Source organism: Channa argus, chromosome 3 (assembly GCF_033026475.1).
Source record: "Channa argus isolate prfri chromosome 3, Channa argus male v1.0, whole genome shotgun sequence".
Classification (NCBI taxonomy): Eukaryota; Metazoa; Chordata; class Actinopteri; order Anabantiformes; family Channidae; genus Channa; species Channa argus.
The window spans coordinates 21,974,624-21,989,545 of NC_090199.1; the positions used below are offsets into that span (position 1 = coordinate 21,974,624).

At 39.4% G+C, this 14,922-nt stretch overlaps 2 protein-coding genes across 3 annotated transcripts; both read left to right on the forward strand.

The window, feature by feature from the left end:
* Positions 1-201: 201 nt before the first annotated feature.
* nthl1 (nth-like DNA glycosylase 1) lies at positions 202-4,533 on the forward strand. Its single transcript, XM_067499264.1, has 6 exons — positions 202-464; positions 1,175-1,440; positions 1,517-1,687; positions 1,816-1,975; positions 2,685-2,790; positions 4,043-4,533. The coding sequence occupies exons 1-6, from the start codon at positions 266-268 to the stop codon at positions 4,344-4,346; spliced, it is 1,206 nt and encodes a 401-aa protein (XP_067355365.1). The 5' UTR covers positions 202-265; the 3' UTR covers positions 4,347-4,533.
* An 890-nt stretch (positions 4,534-5,423) lies between these two features.
* LOC137123760 (Na(+)/H(+) exchange regulatory cofactor NHE-RF2) lies at positions 5,424-14,463 on the forward strand. 2 transcript variants are annotated; one of them, XM_067497967.1, is made up of 6 exons: positions 5,425-6,398; positions 6,724-7,041; positions 11,667-11,843; positions 12,882-13,035; positions 13,128-13,348; positions 13,456-14,463. In XM_067497967.1, exons 1-6 carry the CDS (start codon positions 6,192-6,194, stop codon positions 13,621-13,623), a joined length of 1,245 nt encoding a protein of 414 aa, XP_067354068.1. In that variant the 5' UTR covers positions 5,425-6,191; the 3' UTR covers positions 13,624-14,463. The 2 variants fall into 2 exon arrangements, with proteins under 2 accessions (XP_067354069.1, XP_067354068.1); XM_067497968.1 differs by lacking the exon at positions 11,667-11,843 and having other exon boundaries at positions 5,424-6,398.
* Positions 14,464-14,922: the final 459 nt, after the last annotated feature.

A 14,922-nucleotide genomic window follows, 5' to 3' on the forward strand; every position in this document is an offset into this window, starting at 1 on the left:
ATTCATCCCTAAACTTTAAAATGTATTCAACTCTACAATCTGATAGTTATGAAAAGTTCCCAAATACACACGTTATTTGGTTTTATTCATTTATATGTTGCATTATTGTTACTTTTAAACACGTTATTCTACAATGTTTGTTTTCCCCACATAGACGTTTAGGGTACCTCGTGATCAGAAACCACCAATAAGAAACGAACTTCCTGTAAATGCTTTGTGTCCGTTGCAGCACGACGGTCTGTTATGTAGTTCCGTGGTTTTTATAATGACCTCTCCTTATTTCATGCAGACCAGGTCTATTGTAACTCGCAGTGCAAATCAAGCAGCTGGCTGTACACCAGCTGACTCTTTCACGTCCAAACTCACCAACAGGCGGAGGAATGTGGATCCAGTTTCCTCCGTGGCGGTGAAAGTGGAAGTGGAGGAGGCTAGGATCTCTGAGCAGAGACCCTCCTCGGTCCCCGGTAATGTTCACTTTAGGCGACTAGTTGCATACAGACACTGGTAGAAATATGAAGATGTTAATGATATATTATTAAGTTTTATTTATTTAACTAGGCACGAGAGATTCGCAGGGAAAGCTACTACAAATATTTGTTTTTGTACGCTTGGTAACACATGCACTACACGCATACTGTATGAAAAAGCTTTGACTAAAAAAATATGGATAAGCAAAACTGTTGGCTTCTACACATAGAGTGCGGAGGGGCACATGAAGAACACGTGTGAACACAAGTTAACATGAACTAGTTTATGGAGGTTGTAAACAATCTTGTGTTTCCATGTTTTGGCAAGAGCCTGTACTGATTGTACCAATGCACGAAATGAGGTGCATAAAAAAATGATTTTATCTGTTTGGTGCATATTAGTCACATTTGACTCCTGTGAGATGAACTGGAAAAACCAACGTCGAGCCAGGCCATGTTGCCAACATCAGTGTCACTAATGCTGTTGCAGCTGAACACTAGGAGCAAATCCCTACATGCAAGTTTCAGAATTTAGTTGAAAGGCTTTCAAGACAGGAAGAGCAAACTATTTATGCAGATTGTTTTGGATTAGATGCTTAATTTTGTATGGCTCCATATTTTTGGTCATGTTTAGTGTCTACTTAACTGTCTGACTGTCCTGCAACACTTACATTCTTACTCTTTCTCTCTCCTTTGTGCTTATTCAGGTGATAGCCATGTTCTCCTCCCCCCAGTGAAGGCGCAGCCAAAAACACAAGCAGAAGTTCTACCGTTATCATATAGCCGCAGAAGAAGAAGGCTAAAGGTGGAATATGACGAGGATGATGGTGTTTCCCCTGTAAAGACAGAGTGCTGGGAACCCACCGACTGGAAGAAGCAATTAGGATTAATTCGTGAGATGAGGAGCGGCCGCGATGCACCTGTAGATAATATGGGAGCAGAGAAATGCTATGACACCGAGGCCCCTGCACATGTAGGTGTGATTTTCATTCTTATTTGCCTACAATATGCAGTAGTTCACATTCCTCTATTATTTTTGGTCAACACAGGTGAGACGTTTCCAGGTGTTAGTTTCACTAATGCTGTCAAGTCAGACCAAGGACCAGGTGACAGCAGCAGCTATGCACAAACTCCGAGCACACGGCTGCACTGTGGAAAATATACTTGCTACTGATGATGAAACACTGGGAAAACTCATCTATCCTGTTGGCTTCTGGAGGGTAACGCAATATGTTTTCTATGATTTTTTTTTTTTTTGTCTTACTTTCACATCTTTCTTCATTAATTCTCTTGGCCACGTTTTGTACCTGAATGAAATATCTCCTGGCCATCCCCATTCATACTACAGAATAAGGTGAAGTATCTGAAGCTGACATCAGCAATGCTGCAGAGAGAATTTGGAGGTGACATTCCAGACAGTGTTGAAGGGCTCATCCGCCTTCCGGGAGTTGGACCCAAAATGGCTCACCTAGCTATGGATATTGCCTGGGACCAAGTTTCAGGCATTGGTGGGGATTCACATCCAAGCATTCAGAATTACAATGAAGTGAATTTAAATAAAGAAATTATATCTAATTTGGCAACATTGCCTGAGTCACCAATTGGTCACAACATTAAAACCACCACTGCACTGTTACGAACATTGGTTATTAAAGGATACTGATACATTATAGAATAAAAATCTATTCATATATTCATATCTCATCTGTTAATAACGATACCTAAAGGTTGCAAACGGGTAAGAATACTTGTTTTCTATATCTCTGTTGATAAGTAAAGAAGTCTGCAATAGATCAACATTTTGGCCATGATGTTTGGTCTATAAAATGTCAGAAAATACTACCCAAGGCCCATACCAGTCAAAGAAGATGGACAAATCGGGCATTAATCCAACAGCAGTACAAAACTTAAACAAATAAATTTTCTGTAATATATAACAAAATTAACACTCATAATAGACCAAAAATATATATTTTTTTAAATTAAAAATGTTTAATAATCTAATTAATTGGATGACTGTGGCTCAGATAGTAATGCACCACAGGGTCAGTGGCTCGACTAATTTGAAATTAATAATCTTCAGTATTCATATTGCAGCATAGAAAAAATAATCTGGTCTTTGTCTGAACTGCTGCAAGCAGATGTGAATTTGCATGACACAGATATTAAGGTATAAATGTGTGTAAACTCTCGCTGATGGAATTGACCTGTGTTTAGGTGTGGACACACATGTGCATCGCATCTCTAATAGGCTGGGCTGGCTGAGGAAACCAACCAAGAACCCAGAGGAGACACGCAGGTCCCTGGAGGAGTGGTTACCAAGGTAACACTGTGATGAATTTACTACTGACCTGTACATCCTGATCAAGTACTAACAAGTATATAAAGATCAGAGGCCACAAGACTGACATAGATACACACAGTAAATCACTGACTGGTGATTGGAATGAAGCATTTATCATATGAAATTATGGAAACTCACCGTTTGGTATTCAAATTGTAAAAGGTGAAGACAAATACTTATCTTGTTGCACAGCTCCAACCAGAAAAGTTTCTAACATTAATTTACATAGAAATGGACTTATTATAAATGCAATCATATTTAGAAGTTTTGACACTTGTTAGGCTTCATACGGGTGCTTGAAATCAAAAATTCTTGTTTTGAAATGTGTTTTCAAGGTCTGAAATGTACTTGAATCTTGGATAAAGTGCTTGAAATAGCTTGAAACAGTATCTGTATGTTTTAAAAATTTTTAAATTAAAACTGTTACATCTGGGTTTACTTGTGACTGATCGGACACAACTCCACCAAATTGCCGGATGGTTGTTGTTTTAATGAGAGATGGCTCATAAAATATAAAGCCTGGATAAAAATCCACGCATAGCCTTCTGCAGAAAAGACTTCTGCAGAAAGTCTCCGCTTTCAGGTCACATGAAAGGTGTGATGCAGTATAGAATGTTCGAATAGCTTTAGTCCAAAGTTACACTTTCCCGTTAATGTGTTTATGCTAACCGCTAGTATTGCATGTTATTTATGACCTGCTATTTTATGACATATTCAGTACCCAAAGTTACTTAACACTAACGGTAATGTTAGTAACTTTCTGCAACTGAAAAGTTCAGCAAACATTATAACCAGCCAACCTTTAGCTACCTGAGTAGGCTATAGCAATGTGTAATAAAGAAAAAGGTTTTCACATGGTTTACAATCAGCTGTTTTTATTCAGGCCTTAATTTGGTTTCTCATTTATTTTAATTAGCATGGCCAAAACATTAGATCCATATCTTAATATAATGTATTCCAGAACGAGTCAATCACCAGATGTGACCTAATTAATAAACACGTATAGTTGAACTATCATGTTTATGACATTTTCAACAAAGAATACAGAGACATTATAACCTTGTAAAAGTAAAATTCATGGCAGAGCTGTTGTATTGGATTGTATGAAATTGCACAGGTGGTCATAATGTAGTGATTTTCAGTATTTATCTATTTGTTCAAATATCTAATTTACCACAGCCTTTGCTTAAATTTGACTTTTTAAAAGGTTTATAAACCCTGTTTGTTGCAGGGATCTGTGGAGTGAGATTAACTGGCTGCTGGTGGGTTTTGGGCAGCAGGTTTGTCTACCCATCAGCCCCCTGTGCTCTGTGTGTCTGAACCAGCACATCTGTCCATCTGCCCACAAGAGCTCTCCGACAAAGAGGCCTAAGATTGGTTCCCCACACTCTACAAGCCCAGCGTCTACCATCAAAGCTGAAACTTCACTTGGAGAGGAAGCTGCTGTTAAAGGTGGGAGGAAAAAGGAGGAGCCACTCCCAACACTTGTTTCTCCAAACACACAGAGGAGAAAACTGAAAACCAAGGTTGACTAATTTATCATCACAAGATCATTGTGTCTGGGATGAGATGCTGGACGCAAAGATACACATAATCTAAAAACATGCATATAAGCTAAACATTGTAGAAATGTTCCATTTGTATTTTATATTAGATAAAATATTTTTTCCATAAGTGCTTACCTGTTAAAAATACAAATAAAAACAATTTACTGAAACTGAATTGAACTCTTGTTTTCCATTGCTTCCAGAAGTGGTACAGAAACACAAGCTTTATAAAAATTATGCAATTTAATTGCATCAGCAGGAAACTCAACACTGTTCAAAGGCTTAAATGTGTCACAGGAAAAAAGTTTTTATGACAGTATTACAAAAATTATGAACATATACTTTAAACTAAATACTAAATTATTTATTGGCTTGACTTTGTGCAGCCCTTGAAGTGTCTTGAACCCTTGTTTGGTATGATTCTTCGCCACAGAGTACTGCTGAATGTATTAAAGCATGAAAAGCAAGTGTATAATTAATAACCATAATGAATACATCCTATTAGGTGTCTGCTTCAGTGCACCTGGTATTGTGCATGTTGGCTGGCTGCCACAGTTTACTGGGACACATAATTGGAACAGGGGCATTGCTAATGTTTGTTGTTACACCTGTGTTTGTCTTGTTACAACAAAATGTCTTCTAAAAAAAACCCATGTTAACACTGGTCTGATGCCAATGTAAAATATTTGACACACACGATTTTGGCAGTAGCCTTTGGGTTTACTTTAGTCATTTAATTATTTTTAATTAAATTTTGGTCACAAAAAAGCTGACTGCCTGAAATGTTATATTTTACTCATATAGATGTGGTGTTTTGCTCAATGACACATCTGCAGTATTGATGATTACTATCACATGTGACTTGATGTGCAAACATCCAGATGTAGACCTACTAGTATATACACAAATATTTGCCTCATGTTTCCTGAACGGAATATGAGGAGCCTACGCCCTAAACTTGGTTGTCCTAAATTAACTTAGCAGCTCCTTTTGAAACAGATAAATGTGTGTACAAAGAAGCAAGGAAAGCTTATATTTCATGAAACAGAAAATCCCTATTCACACAACCAGTCTTGGTGTCTGGCGAAGATGCAGTTAGGAGGAAGGATAAAGAAGATTTTTTCAGCTCGCAGTCATGTTTCACCTCCACTCCCTGGGGGAAACTTCTGTCCCTTAAGAAAGGCTGCGAAAAAAGTAGATGTCTTTGGCATCACACTCTTTGTTACTTTGAATGCAGTTCATATGCACCTTGTGCTTGCGGATTCCTTGTGTCCCTAAATATACCGTTTATCTTTGCAGCAAATCCTAAAGTCTTAATATTTGAATAATAATTTTCTGCGCAGGGTCGTCAGGTGTGCACTGCAATGGGACAGCGAGGCGGCATCTGTTGTTGACGCCTCTTCACTCTCGTACCGGTTCATGCAGCGGGACGCACGCCCAGCTGACGAGGGCAATTGCGTGTTAAGTGCGAGGAGCAGCTTTCTAATCTCTGATCTTTGGGATTAGTGTTCCGATTGGCTGGATTTGCGCTCTGCTCGCGGTTTTTGGCCACAGTTTTACGCACACCACGCACTGTTTGAGGGCTCATATTTGAGTCCCTGTCATCTCCATAATGGATTTTACAGTCTGCCGGTTTAGCCCTGTTTTTGGTTGTTGTCCTCTCAACAGTTGTGCCGTATTTATTTACTCGCATTATGCTAAATGATAATGGTCATTTGGTCAGCGAGCAGTTGTATGTAGGATTAAGAGCCAGAGACTTTCCACAGCTCTTCCAAGCACCTGTTTATTCTCCTGAGACACTTCGACCTATTTATACCCTTCTGACTCGCTGGGATGGAGAATGAGATGAGACCCAGGCTCTGTTTTCTGACCAAAGGAGAGGACGGCTATGGGTTTCACCTTCACGGTGAGCGGAATAAAGGGGGACAGTTCGTACGAAAAGTGGAGCCTGGCTCCTCGGCTGACCTGGCCGGGCTGCGACCAGGAGACCGTGTGGTGGAGGTAAACGGAGAGAATGTGGAGAATGAAACTCATCATCAGGTGAGTAAAGGCTAAACACAAAAAAGTTTGAAAAAGCACATGTGTTTTTGTGGAAGATGACCCAGGGGAGACACATAATCCCTGTGGGGTGCAAACAATGACTTATATACCTGTTAGTCCACTTTTTCCCAGCCCTAAGGAGGTGGAGGGAGGCTCCTAAAATGGATCAGTGTGTAATGGGTACCCCTGGGTGCCTTATTGTTGTATTGTCACGCTAAAACTAAGTTATGTGCAGGCCAGTTTAGGGAGACTAACCAGCACTACATGATACCACACTAACTTTATTTACCTTAAGCTCCTATCACTGCTCTCCTCCTCTGTTCAGGTAGTGAGTCGTATCTGTGCGGTGCCCAACCGAACTAGGATACTGGTGGTAGACAGAGACACGGATGAGTACCTCCGCAGTCGTGGCCTGGCCTGCACTGAGGACCTGGCCATTGAGATGGGAACCCTCTCCCCACGTCCATCCTCCAGACTCACCTCAACCACTTTTCCCATAACCACAGTGGGTTCAAACATGCTTCTTAAACCCAGCAACACATACTCATTTCACCCTTGTGCTGCAGAGTCACCCACCTGCACGACCGGACAAGACAAGGTGAAGAGAACCTCGGTGACGTCCAGTACAGCCACTGACACTAAGGTAAGGGTGCACATAAAGACATAAAACTTCCTTGTGTTCTCATTAGCACTAGAAGATGAGGACACTCTTTAAACTTCAGAGGGTTAATATGGATTATCTACGTAGTGTTTATCAAAAAAAAGATGAACAAAGAGTCCAGATCCGAAGTTAGAACATTTTGTTGGTCACTCTGTGGTGAGCTAACGTGTTACTGTGTTAAGCTATGGATTCTAATAGTACACTCTTTCACCTGATGTCTGCCGAGCACTAATCTGGAATTGCCACTGAAAACTCATTGAAGTGGCAATGTCTTCTGACATTCCAACACAAACGTCAGGAGAAGACACAAAGTGGCCCTGTTTCCAGTTTTCCTCGTCATTCAATTAGCTGTTCAGTTGTTTAATCGATCGACAAGTCATTATTAATCTGTAAGAGATCCAGAGATTGAAACTGCATAGAAAAGGATATGTGTTTTTTTCTTCAAATCCCATAAAAAGGCCAAAGCTAATGATGTATGTATCCTACTAACAAGGTTGCGTGTATGCAAAGCCTGATTTAGCTTTTTTGTCAGTACCATAAAGCGCTATTGTTGTCCAAATCTATTCAAAACACATCAATGAGCCACACCATTGCTTTGGGTGAGATATTTCTTCAATACAAAAATAGTGGCACTGTATCTAAAAACAACTCTACATGCTATTTCACAGTCTCTGGAATTCTTGTAAAGGTGGAGTCGCTTCCTATTAATTTCTTTGTGAAATGGGATGAGACACATTCACTTCCAGTTGCAGACTTACTAAAATCCGACCTGAAAAATCAAAATTGAGGCAGTTTGAGAGACAGGATGGGGCTGAGCTCTCATTCAGAATATAACGTTTGTTGTTATTTTTGTTTTATATGGTAAAGTTCAAACAGCAGAGCTCCTGCAAGTGTGAGGACAATGACATGGACAAAATGTCTTCAGTCAGTTTGAAAGCATAACCTTTTACTTAGGCGCTGATCTGATGTGTGTTCACATGTATTTAATTAGAATGTAACTTTTTTGATGTCTGCAAACTGGTTCAGTCTCCTGTGACACATTTAATCTGCTAGAAATATCACAGTGGAAGTAGTCTGTTTTTCATCTTTGAGAAATTTTAGAATTTATTTCTTCCAACAAAAATGGAACGATCAAAACACGTTTTTAGGTGGCTAAAGTTTTTCCAGTGATCAGATTAGCAACGTTTAATGAGTACACCACTTTTCTGGTTCAGATTAAAATTTTCGCCCAGTCTTTTCCAGTTAAGGTGGTTATGGTAAATGGTAAATGGTCTGCACACATTTCTACCTACTGGTACTCAAAGCACTTTACACTGCTTCTCATTCACCCATTTGCACTTACGATCACACACACACTCACACACTCACACACTTATGGGGAGTTGCTATGCAGCTGTCCTTCACTCGACAGGAGCAACTAAATTGAGATTCAGTGTCTTGCTCAAGGAAACTGACATGTGACCAGAAGAGTCGGGGATCAAACCAACAACGCTATGATTGGTGACCGACTGCTCTACGTCCTGTGCCACAGTCACAGGTATTTTTACTCTAATCAGGCTTAATTCATTAACTAAACAATTTGTGGAATAATAGGATATTAAAAAATTGTGTAATCCACAACATTGGCAGCTGCTGGTGTTAGCACAGCAGCCTTTCAAGCATGTGTCTGTTACATTGACAAACCTACGCACAGTGCTTTTAGTCTCCTCAAGCTTTTGGCCACGCCACAAAAGTAAATTTCACCAGGCGGACTTTTTCAGGAACTCCAGCCATGAGAGTCATTGTTGTTATTACTGTGTGGTACTGTTTGTAGTTATCTTGTCCATATTTTTCGTAATGATAATACACTCACTGTAATGGTGTCACTCATTGATGTGTTTTTAATAGCTCTGGACAAAAATCCAGCTCTGTGTCATAGATGATTATTCTAAATCAGGCTTTTGGACATACATCCAACATACTTGTTATTAGAATACCTTCACTATTGGTTTTGTTGACAATATGACCTAATATAATATCCTAAACCTTACAGAGATTCAACAACTTCACACATTTTGCTATATGACTTCTACCAGCTTCCTGCAAAGTACTGCTCAACTAACCGTTTTCTGCAGTAACATACAATACTGTGGGCTTTGTTTAGTCAGCGCCTTGAAACATATTCCTGTCTACATACAGGGCTACATAGGGTCAGATTAAGCGCACATATCAAAGCAGTCTAGGATTTTGTCTCAGAACTTTGAATTCCAAAATTATTTCCAAAAATAATTTGTAAGTAATTTGGTCTTTGAAAATGATGGGGACTGCGTCCGACTAACCGGTGTGAGCTCCTTTTACTTCACTTTAGTTTGAGTGAGTTCTGGCAAAATGTGCTTTGAATCAGTCTGTATTGTGTTGCAGGGAAAATAAATTGAGCAAGGAGACATGAGAGGTATGAAAGTTTAGGATAACCATATACATCTGCACACAAACGTTTACTTACACTATTAATGGACAGGAACTGTCAAGGCAAGTTTGGGCTTTAAATTCTTTTGGTTTTTAACCTAGGCTCTACATTATACATACAGGGGCAAAACGATACATACTCTAGCTACGTCAAATTTCGATTGAATAATTTAGAGGCGAGGAAAGTTCTGAGATGTCTTTTTTTAATGTGCCAATCAAAGGGCTCTTAGCTTCCTGTTAGTGATCATGAGTGACTCTGACTGGTGGCTTCATGTGCGAATATAAAAAAGGTTTGTTTGACAGCACTCATCATTACACACAGTACATTGTGAAGTCCAAGGAGCTCAGTGCCTCTTGGAGGGATTTTGAAAAACCTGCGAATTTCAAGATAATCAGTTCCAACTACTCTACAGAAAAACAAGTTATTGGGAGATGGATCCACTTTCCAAGATCTGGGAGAGAGCCCCAAACTGTCTGAATCGGGAACAACCCAGGAACCATCATGGTACAGGTCTGCCATGAACTGGTTGCTGCTGGAACACTTTTGTCGCTGTGTACAGTCAAGTGAGTTTTACATCATCATGGACTGAAAAGGTGCTGTCCAAGAAATACCTGATCCCAAATCAACACCCTTAGACTTGAACACACTTAGGTGTTTCAACAGGACGAAACATACATTGGTCTCCCCAAAGTCCCGACCTCAACTTCAGGTACTACTGATGAGAACGGTGTATAAATGTCCAAATAGAGAATCATTTAAAGCCCAATATTACCATGACAGTCATGTCCATGTTGAGTGTAAGTAAACTTTTGTTCACAACTGTATTTCTGTATAGGTATAGTAATCTGTTTCTGGAGTTAATTTTAGTGTTGACTGACCCTACAGCTAAAAATGTGATTGGGTATGGTAAGAAACAGTCTGTGGTATGTTGTCCAAGCTTTGGTGCTTTGCACAAAATATCCATAAACACAACAAATTCTTAAATTCCCAAGCCAGTATTAAATTTCCCCAAGGGCTCCAAACAAAGTGAACCAGGATCTTGAGGATCAGAGGCTCATGTCAAACTGCCATCTGTTTAGGTGAAAGCAGGATAAATAAAGGCTGCACCTTGACTCGCCAGTTATGACTCATCATCTCAGCTTTGTTCAGTGGTTGAGATAAAACATCGATGTCAGCAACAGCACCTGTAAAAATCACGAACAACTGTGGCCACCTCAAACACACAACCTAAATTTGTAAGCTTTAGAAAACTGATATTAGCTGCTGTTGTGCTGGTTGTATTTAATTGGCCATATGTTTGTGTTATTGTAGCCGGCTCGGTAATTAGAGTAACATGAGGCCCTACTATAAACAAAACTATAAGCAAGGTGGACATTTACCTGAGACTCTTGAACGCATAATATTTATTCTCTATGTAACATGGTTGCATTTAAATTAAAGCATCCAGTTGTCATCATTTCAAGTGATCAACTATGGCCATTAATTGAGTAGCCTGATTAGGGGACCATTATGGCATATTAAACCCAGCTCAACACCACTGAACCCCGTGCTAGTCTGTGCTGAAGAACATACATGTATACATATAATTTCTATCTAATTTTTCCACTTCTGTGCCTTGTATATCTTGTCACTGTCATTCACATTATTGTACATGTGAATACAGACGGGATTTTCTTGTTGCATAGTGTTATGACAGCAGATACCCACATAAAGTAATCCCGTGTAAACACAGCTTTGGCACAGCCACACACCTCACTCACATGACTGAGTAAGAGTGATTTCCTCACATACAGGATTCCTGAGTGTGTAGATTTGTTGCATTACGCTCATGGTGCATGGAAATGTGAATGGAAATGTGACACACAACAAAAATGACAACCCAAAGCGACAAAGCGACATCTGACACTGTGTCACCCAGATGTAGATTGAACTTGTTTAAGGGCATAAATGTTGTACTGCATTTTTTTTAGTTGACATAAATCTTGTGAATGTAGTATTGTGCAGTACAATGTCACCACAATGTAAATGGTTATGCCACTGTTCATGCAAGTTTAAAAAACAGTTAAAGTAAAAATGATATCATCTTTACATACTGATCACATAAAACAACTAAGAACTATTTTATACTTTGGTATTATCTTAATTCTCATTATAACTGTAGGTGGAGCCCTCAACAAATGAGCTCCTTCCCCGACTGTGTCATCTATTAAAAGGGGAGCATGGCTACGGCTTCAACCTGCACAATGATAAGAAAAAGGGTGGACAGTTTTTTCAGTCTGTGGAACCTGGCTCAGCTGCTGAGAGCGCAGATATCCGTCCTGGAGATAGACTGGTGGAGGTATAACCAAAGCCCCTCAGACACACACACACAAACACGCAACTAATCTTGAATGAAGAAGTTGAGAAAGATCTGGTGTTTGTTCGGATTTATACATGGACTTGTATAGATGCCTGTGTGTGTTTGTATAAGCGAGAATTTATTTCCAATTAGATTGGTTTGAGGTGTTTAGGTAACATTGTGTAGAAGAAGACTGCGGAAATATCCAGCTTATTCCTACTCAGATCGCAGATTGTATCTGCTTTTTATATTTTAATGAACTGTACTGTACCTCCAACTTGTCATTTACTAGTCAGCTACTCCCTAATGTTTGTATCTCTATTGTTTTTTCTGGTATACGTTGTGTATATGTTAATAAAATACACAGTTTACTGTTTACATTTTTTTTAATCGTCCACGAGGGAGTGAAAAATATCTCAAATTCAATACCTGTTAAAGTACACATTCAGCACTTGGTTCTAAGGTTCCACGTCGGTAAAGGATCAATACACCTTGTCAACAGCTCCACCATGAGATATTAGTCAAAATTAAGCAGTTAAGCGCTCTGGTATATTCTGGTTAATATGTTGTGAACCATAAGACACAGAAGAAAAAGTAGAAGACAGTTTTTTTGGCTTCTTGTTCCACGTTTCACCTAATCTTCAACAAACTTAACACTTGAAATAACACACTGCTCACAGCTTTGTGTTTAATGGTCTCTGACAGTTTGTTGTTGGTAAATGGCCACTTATATAGCACTTTTAGCCAATAAATATAGCGAATATCGCTTCTTATTCGCCACCCACACTCAATTATATACCAATGGCAGTGGCTGCCCTCTAAGGCAGTCAGTCAGGTTAGTAACCTGACTAACCAGGAGCAACTTGGGGTTCAGTGTCTCGCCCAAGGACACGCCGACACATACTGGGGATCAAACCACTGACCCTCTGGTCTGTGGGGATTGCCTTACCAACAATGCTACATTTGTACACGTTTTATTTAGTCATCTGTCATAGTTAATGAAATAATTTTTAAAAATAAATACTATTTTTGTCCCAGGTGAATGGAGTGAACATTGAGGGACTGAAGCACTCGGACGTGGTGGGCCTCATTAGGGCAGGAGGGGAGGAAGCGCGTCTCCTAGTGGTCGACCAGGAGACAGACGAGCTCTTCCACAGACTGGGCATCACACCCTCCACCAGCAATGTCAAAGGTCGAATAGTACACTCACAGACAGACACACACATGCAACCCTTCCTACCTTCACCATTGTTCCTAGTGTTATGTCTGTTTATTTTCTTGTAGAAGTCTATGTGGATAATTCAGCCACAGAACCTGTCCCACCAACACCCCCTCCAACTACTGAAATCCTCGATACAGATCCACCAATGATAAATGTGACACTGACAGAGTCCCCAGTCTTCCACATGTCCTCAAAATCCCGGACCAATGGGAGCTCAGCATCCCAGTCATCCCGAAGTTCTGCAACACCATCAGATGTCAGCAGCTCAGACATGAGCATCCAGGTGAGAGTCGAAGTGTGTGTGTTTGTTAAAGAAAGAATCTAAACAGACGGCACAATAAAAAAAATGTTAAGAAATAAAGGGTTGGTAAGTGTTTGTGTGTATTGTAGGTCCCTGACGAGGATGACAGACGTGTTTCTGACCCTGCCATCGACAGTGGCCTGCGTTTAAGCCCAACAGCTGCTGAGGCTAAACAAAAGGCCAGTGCTAGACGAAACAAAAAGAGGGCACCACCTATGGACTGGAACAAAAGACATGAGATCTTCAGCAATTTCTGACAGCAGAATGCATAGCGAGGAGAGTGTGGAAGAACAAAATGTAATTAGATTTGTATTAAAATCTTAAGTACCTCCACCTCGCAGGGCCTCATAAAAAAACAAAGCAATGGTAAAGTTAAAAGGTCCAGTAGTAACATTCTCAGTAGTATTTTTAAACCACGATCTTTGTAAAAAGTACCTTCTAAAATATCAACAAGTATTGTCTAGATGCTCACTTTAAAGTATCAATAAGACATATATTGTGAATGTGTCACAAAGTTTAGCAAACTACATATAACAAGGTTGTTAATGACTGGCTGAACATTTATTTAGATTTGTTATCTCCGTAGCATAAATAGAAACTATACTTTACATTTAGTCAATTTAGCTTAGCATTTAATTCACTGTACAGTTAAATGTCAATGCAAAGAAAATGGGCAAGGTTATAAAACATATGATATTAAATCAAATAAGTGTTTCTTTTAAATCTCATAGTAATTAATGGAAAATATGTAAAAGAGTTAAATCACTTGTTGTAGCTTTTTGTACAATTTTCTATCAAATGTGCTTGATGGAAACATCGCAACCAGCAACACACTTTCAGACTATAAAAGGATTTCAGTGATCAATGCACTGTCAATTGTTCCAGTACTCATTTTTAATTATGCTTTGACCCATTGTTAGGCCTAACATTTGGGTATCAGGATGTAGCTTTTTAAATCTAATTGCCTGAACGGTTGTGTGAATATTGACACCATTTCCATTTATCTAATAAAAACTAGTTAGCTCTGGTGTGAGGAGCTTTTCCTTGAATTATATCTCAAAATCTGTTTTACCAAATAAAAAAATTTTAAAAACACAGCTGGACACATTTTCTATGTGTAACAGTGCAGGAAAGTCTGAAGGCCCTGCATATGGTCACCCTCTCAAGTTCTTTTTTTACCTTTGTTCAACATCACCAGCTACTGTCCTCTGCTGACAACAGCACGCTGCTCAAACCACTGAGCAACAATCAAGTCATCAACTTCAACCAACACTTGTAGAGCCACACAGTCATAGTCAGTCTACATACGACCGGTTAGTGATCTGAAAACGACAAAATGTAAGATTTCATAGTAGAGTCTTAATTTGTCTGATCCAAACTTTAATTTCGATCAGGACTCATAAAAACCCTAATGCAGTAACAGAATTTCAACTGAGACATAAACATAGGGAGACAGATAAGGAGACAAGAAAAGCCTGTTTTAGTAGTTTATACAGCAGCTATAAAACAGAAGCATGCTCATTAAAATAAATATTTCCTTTGTGGGAATTTTTTCA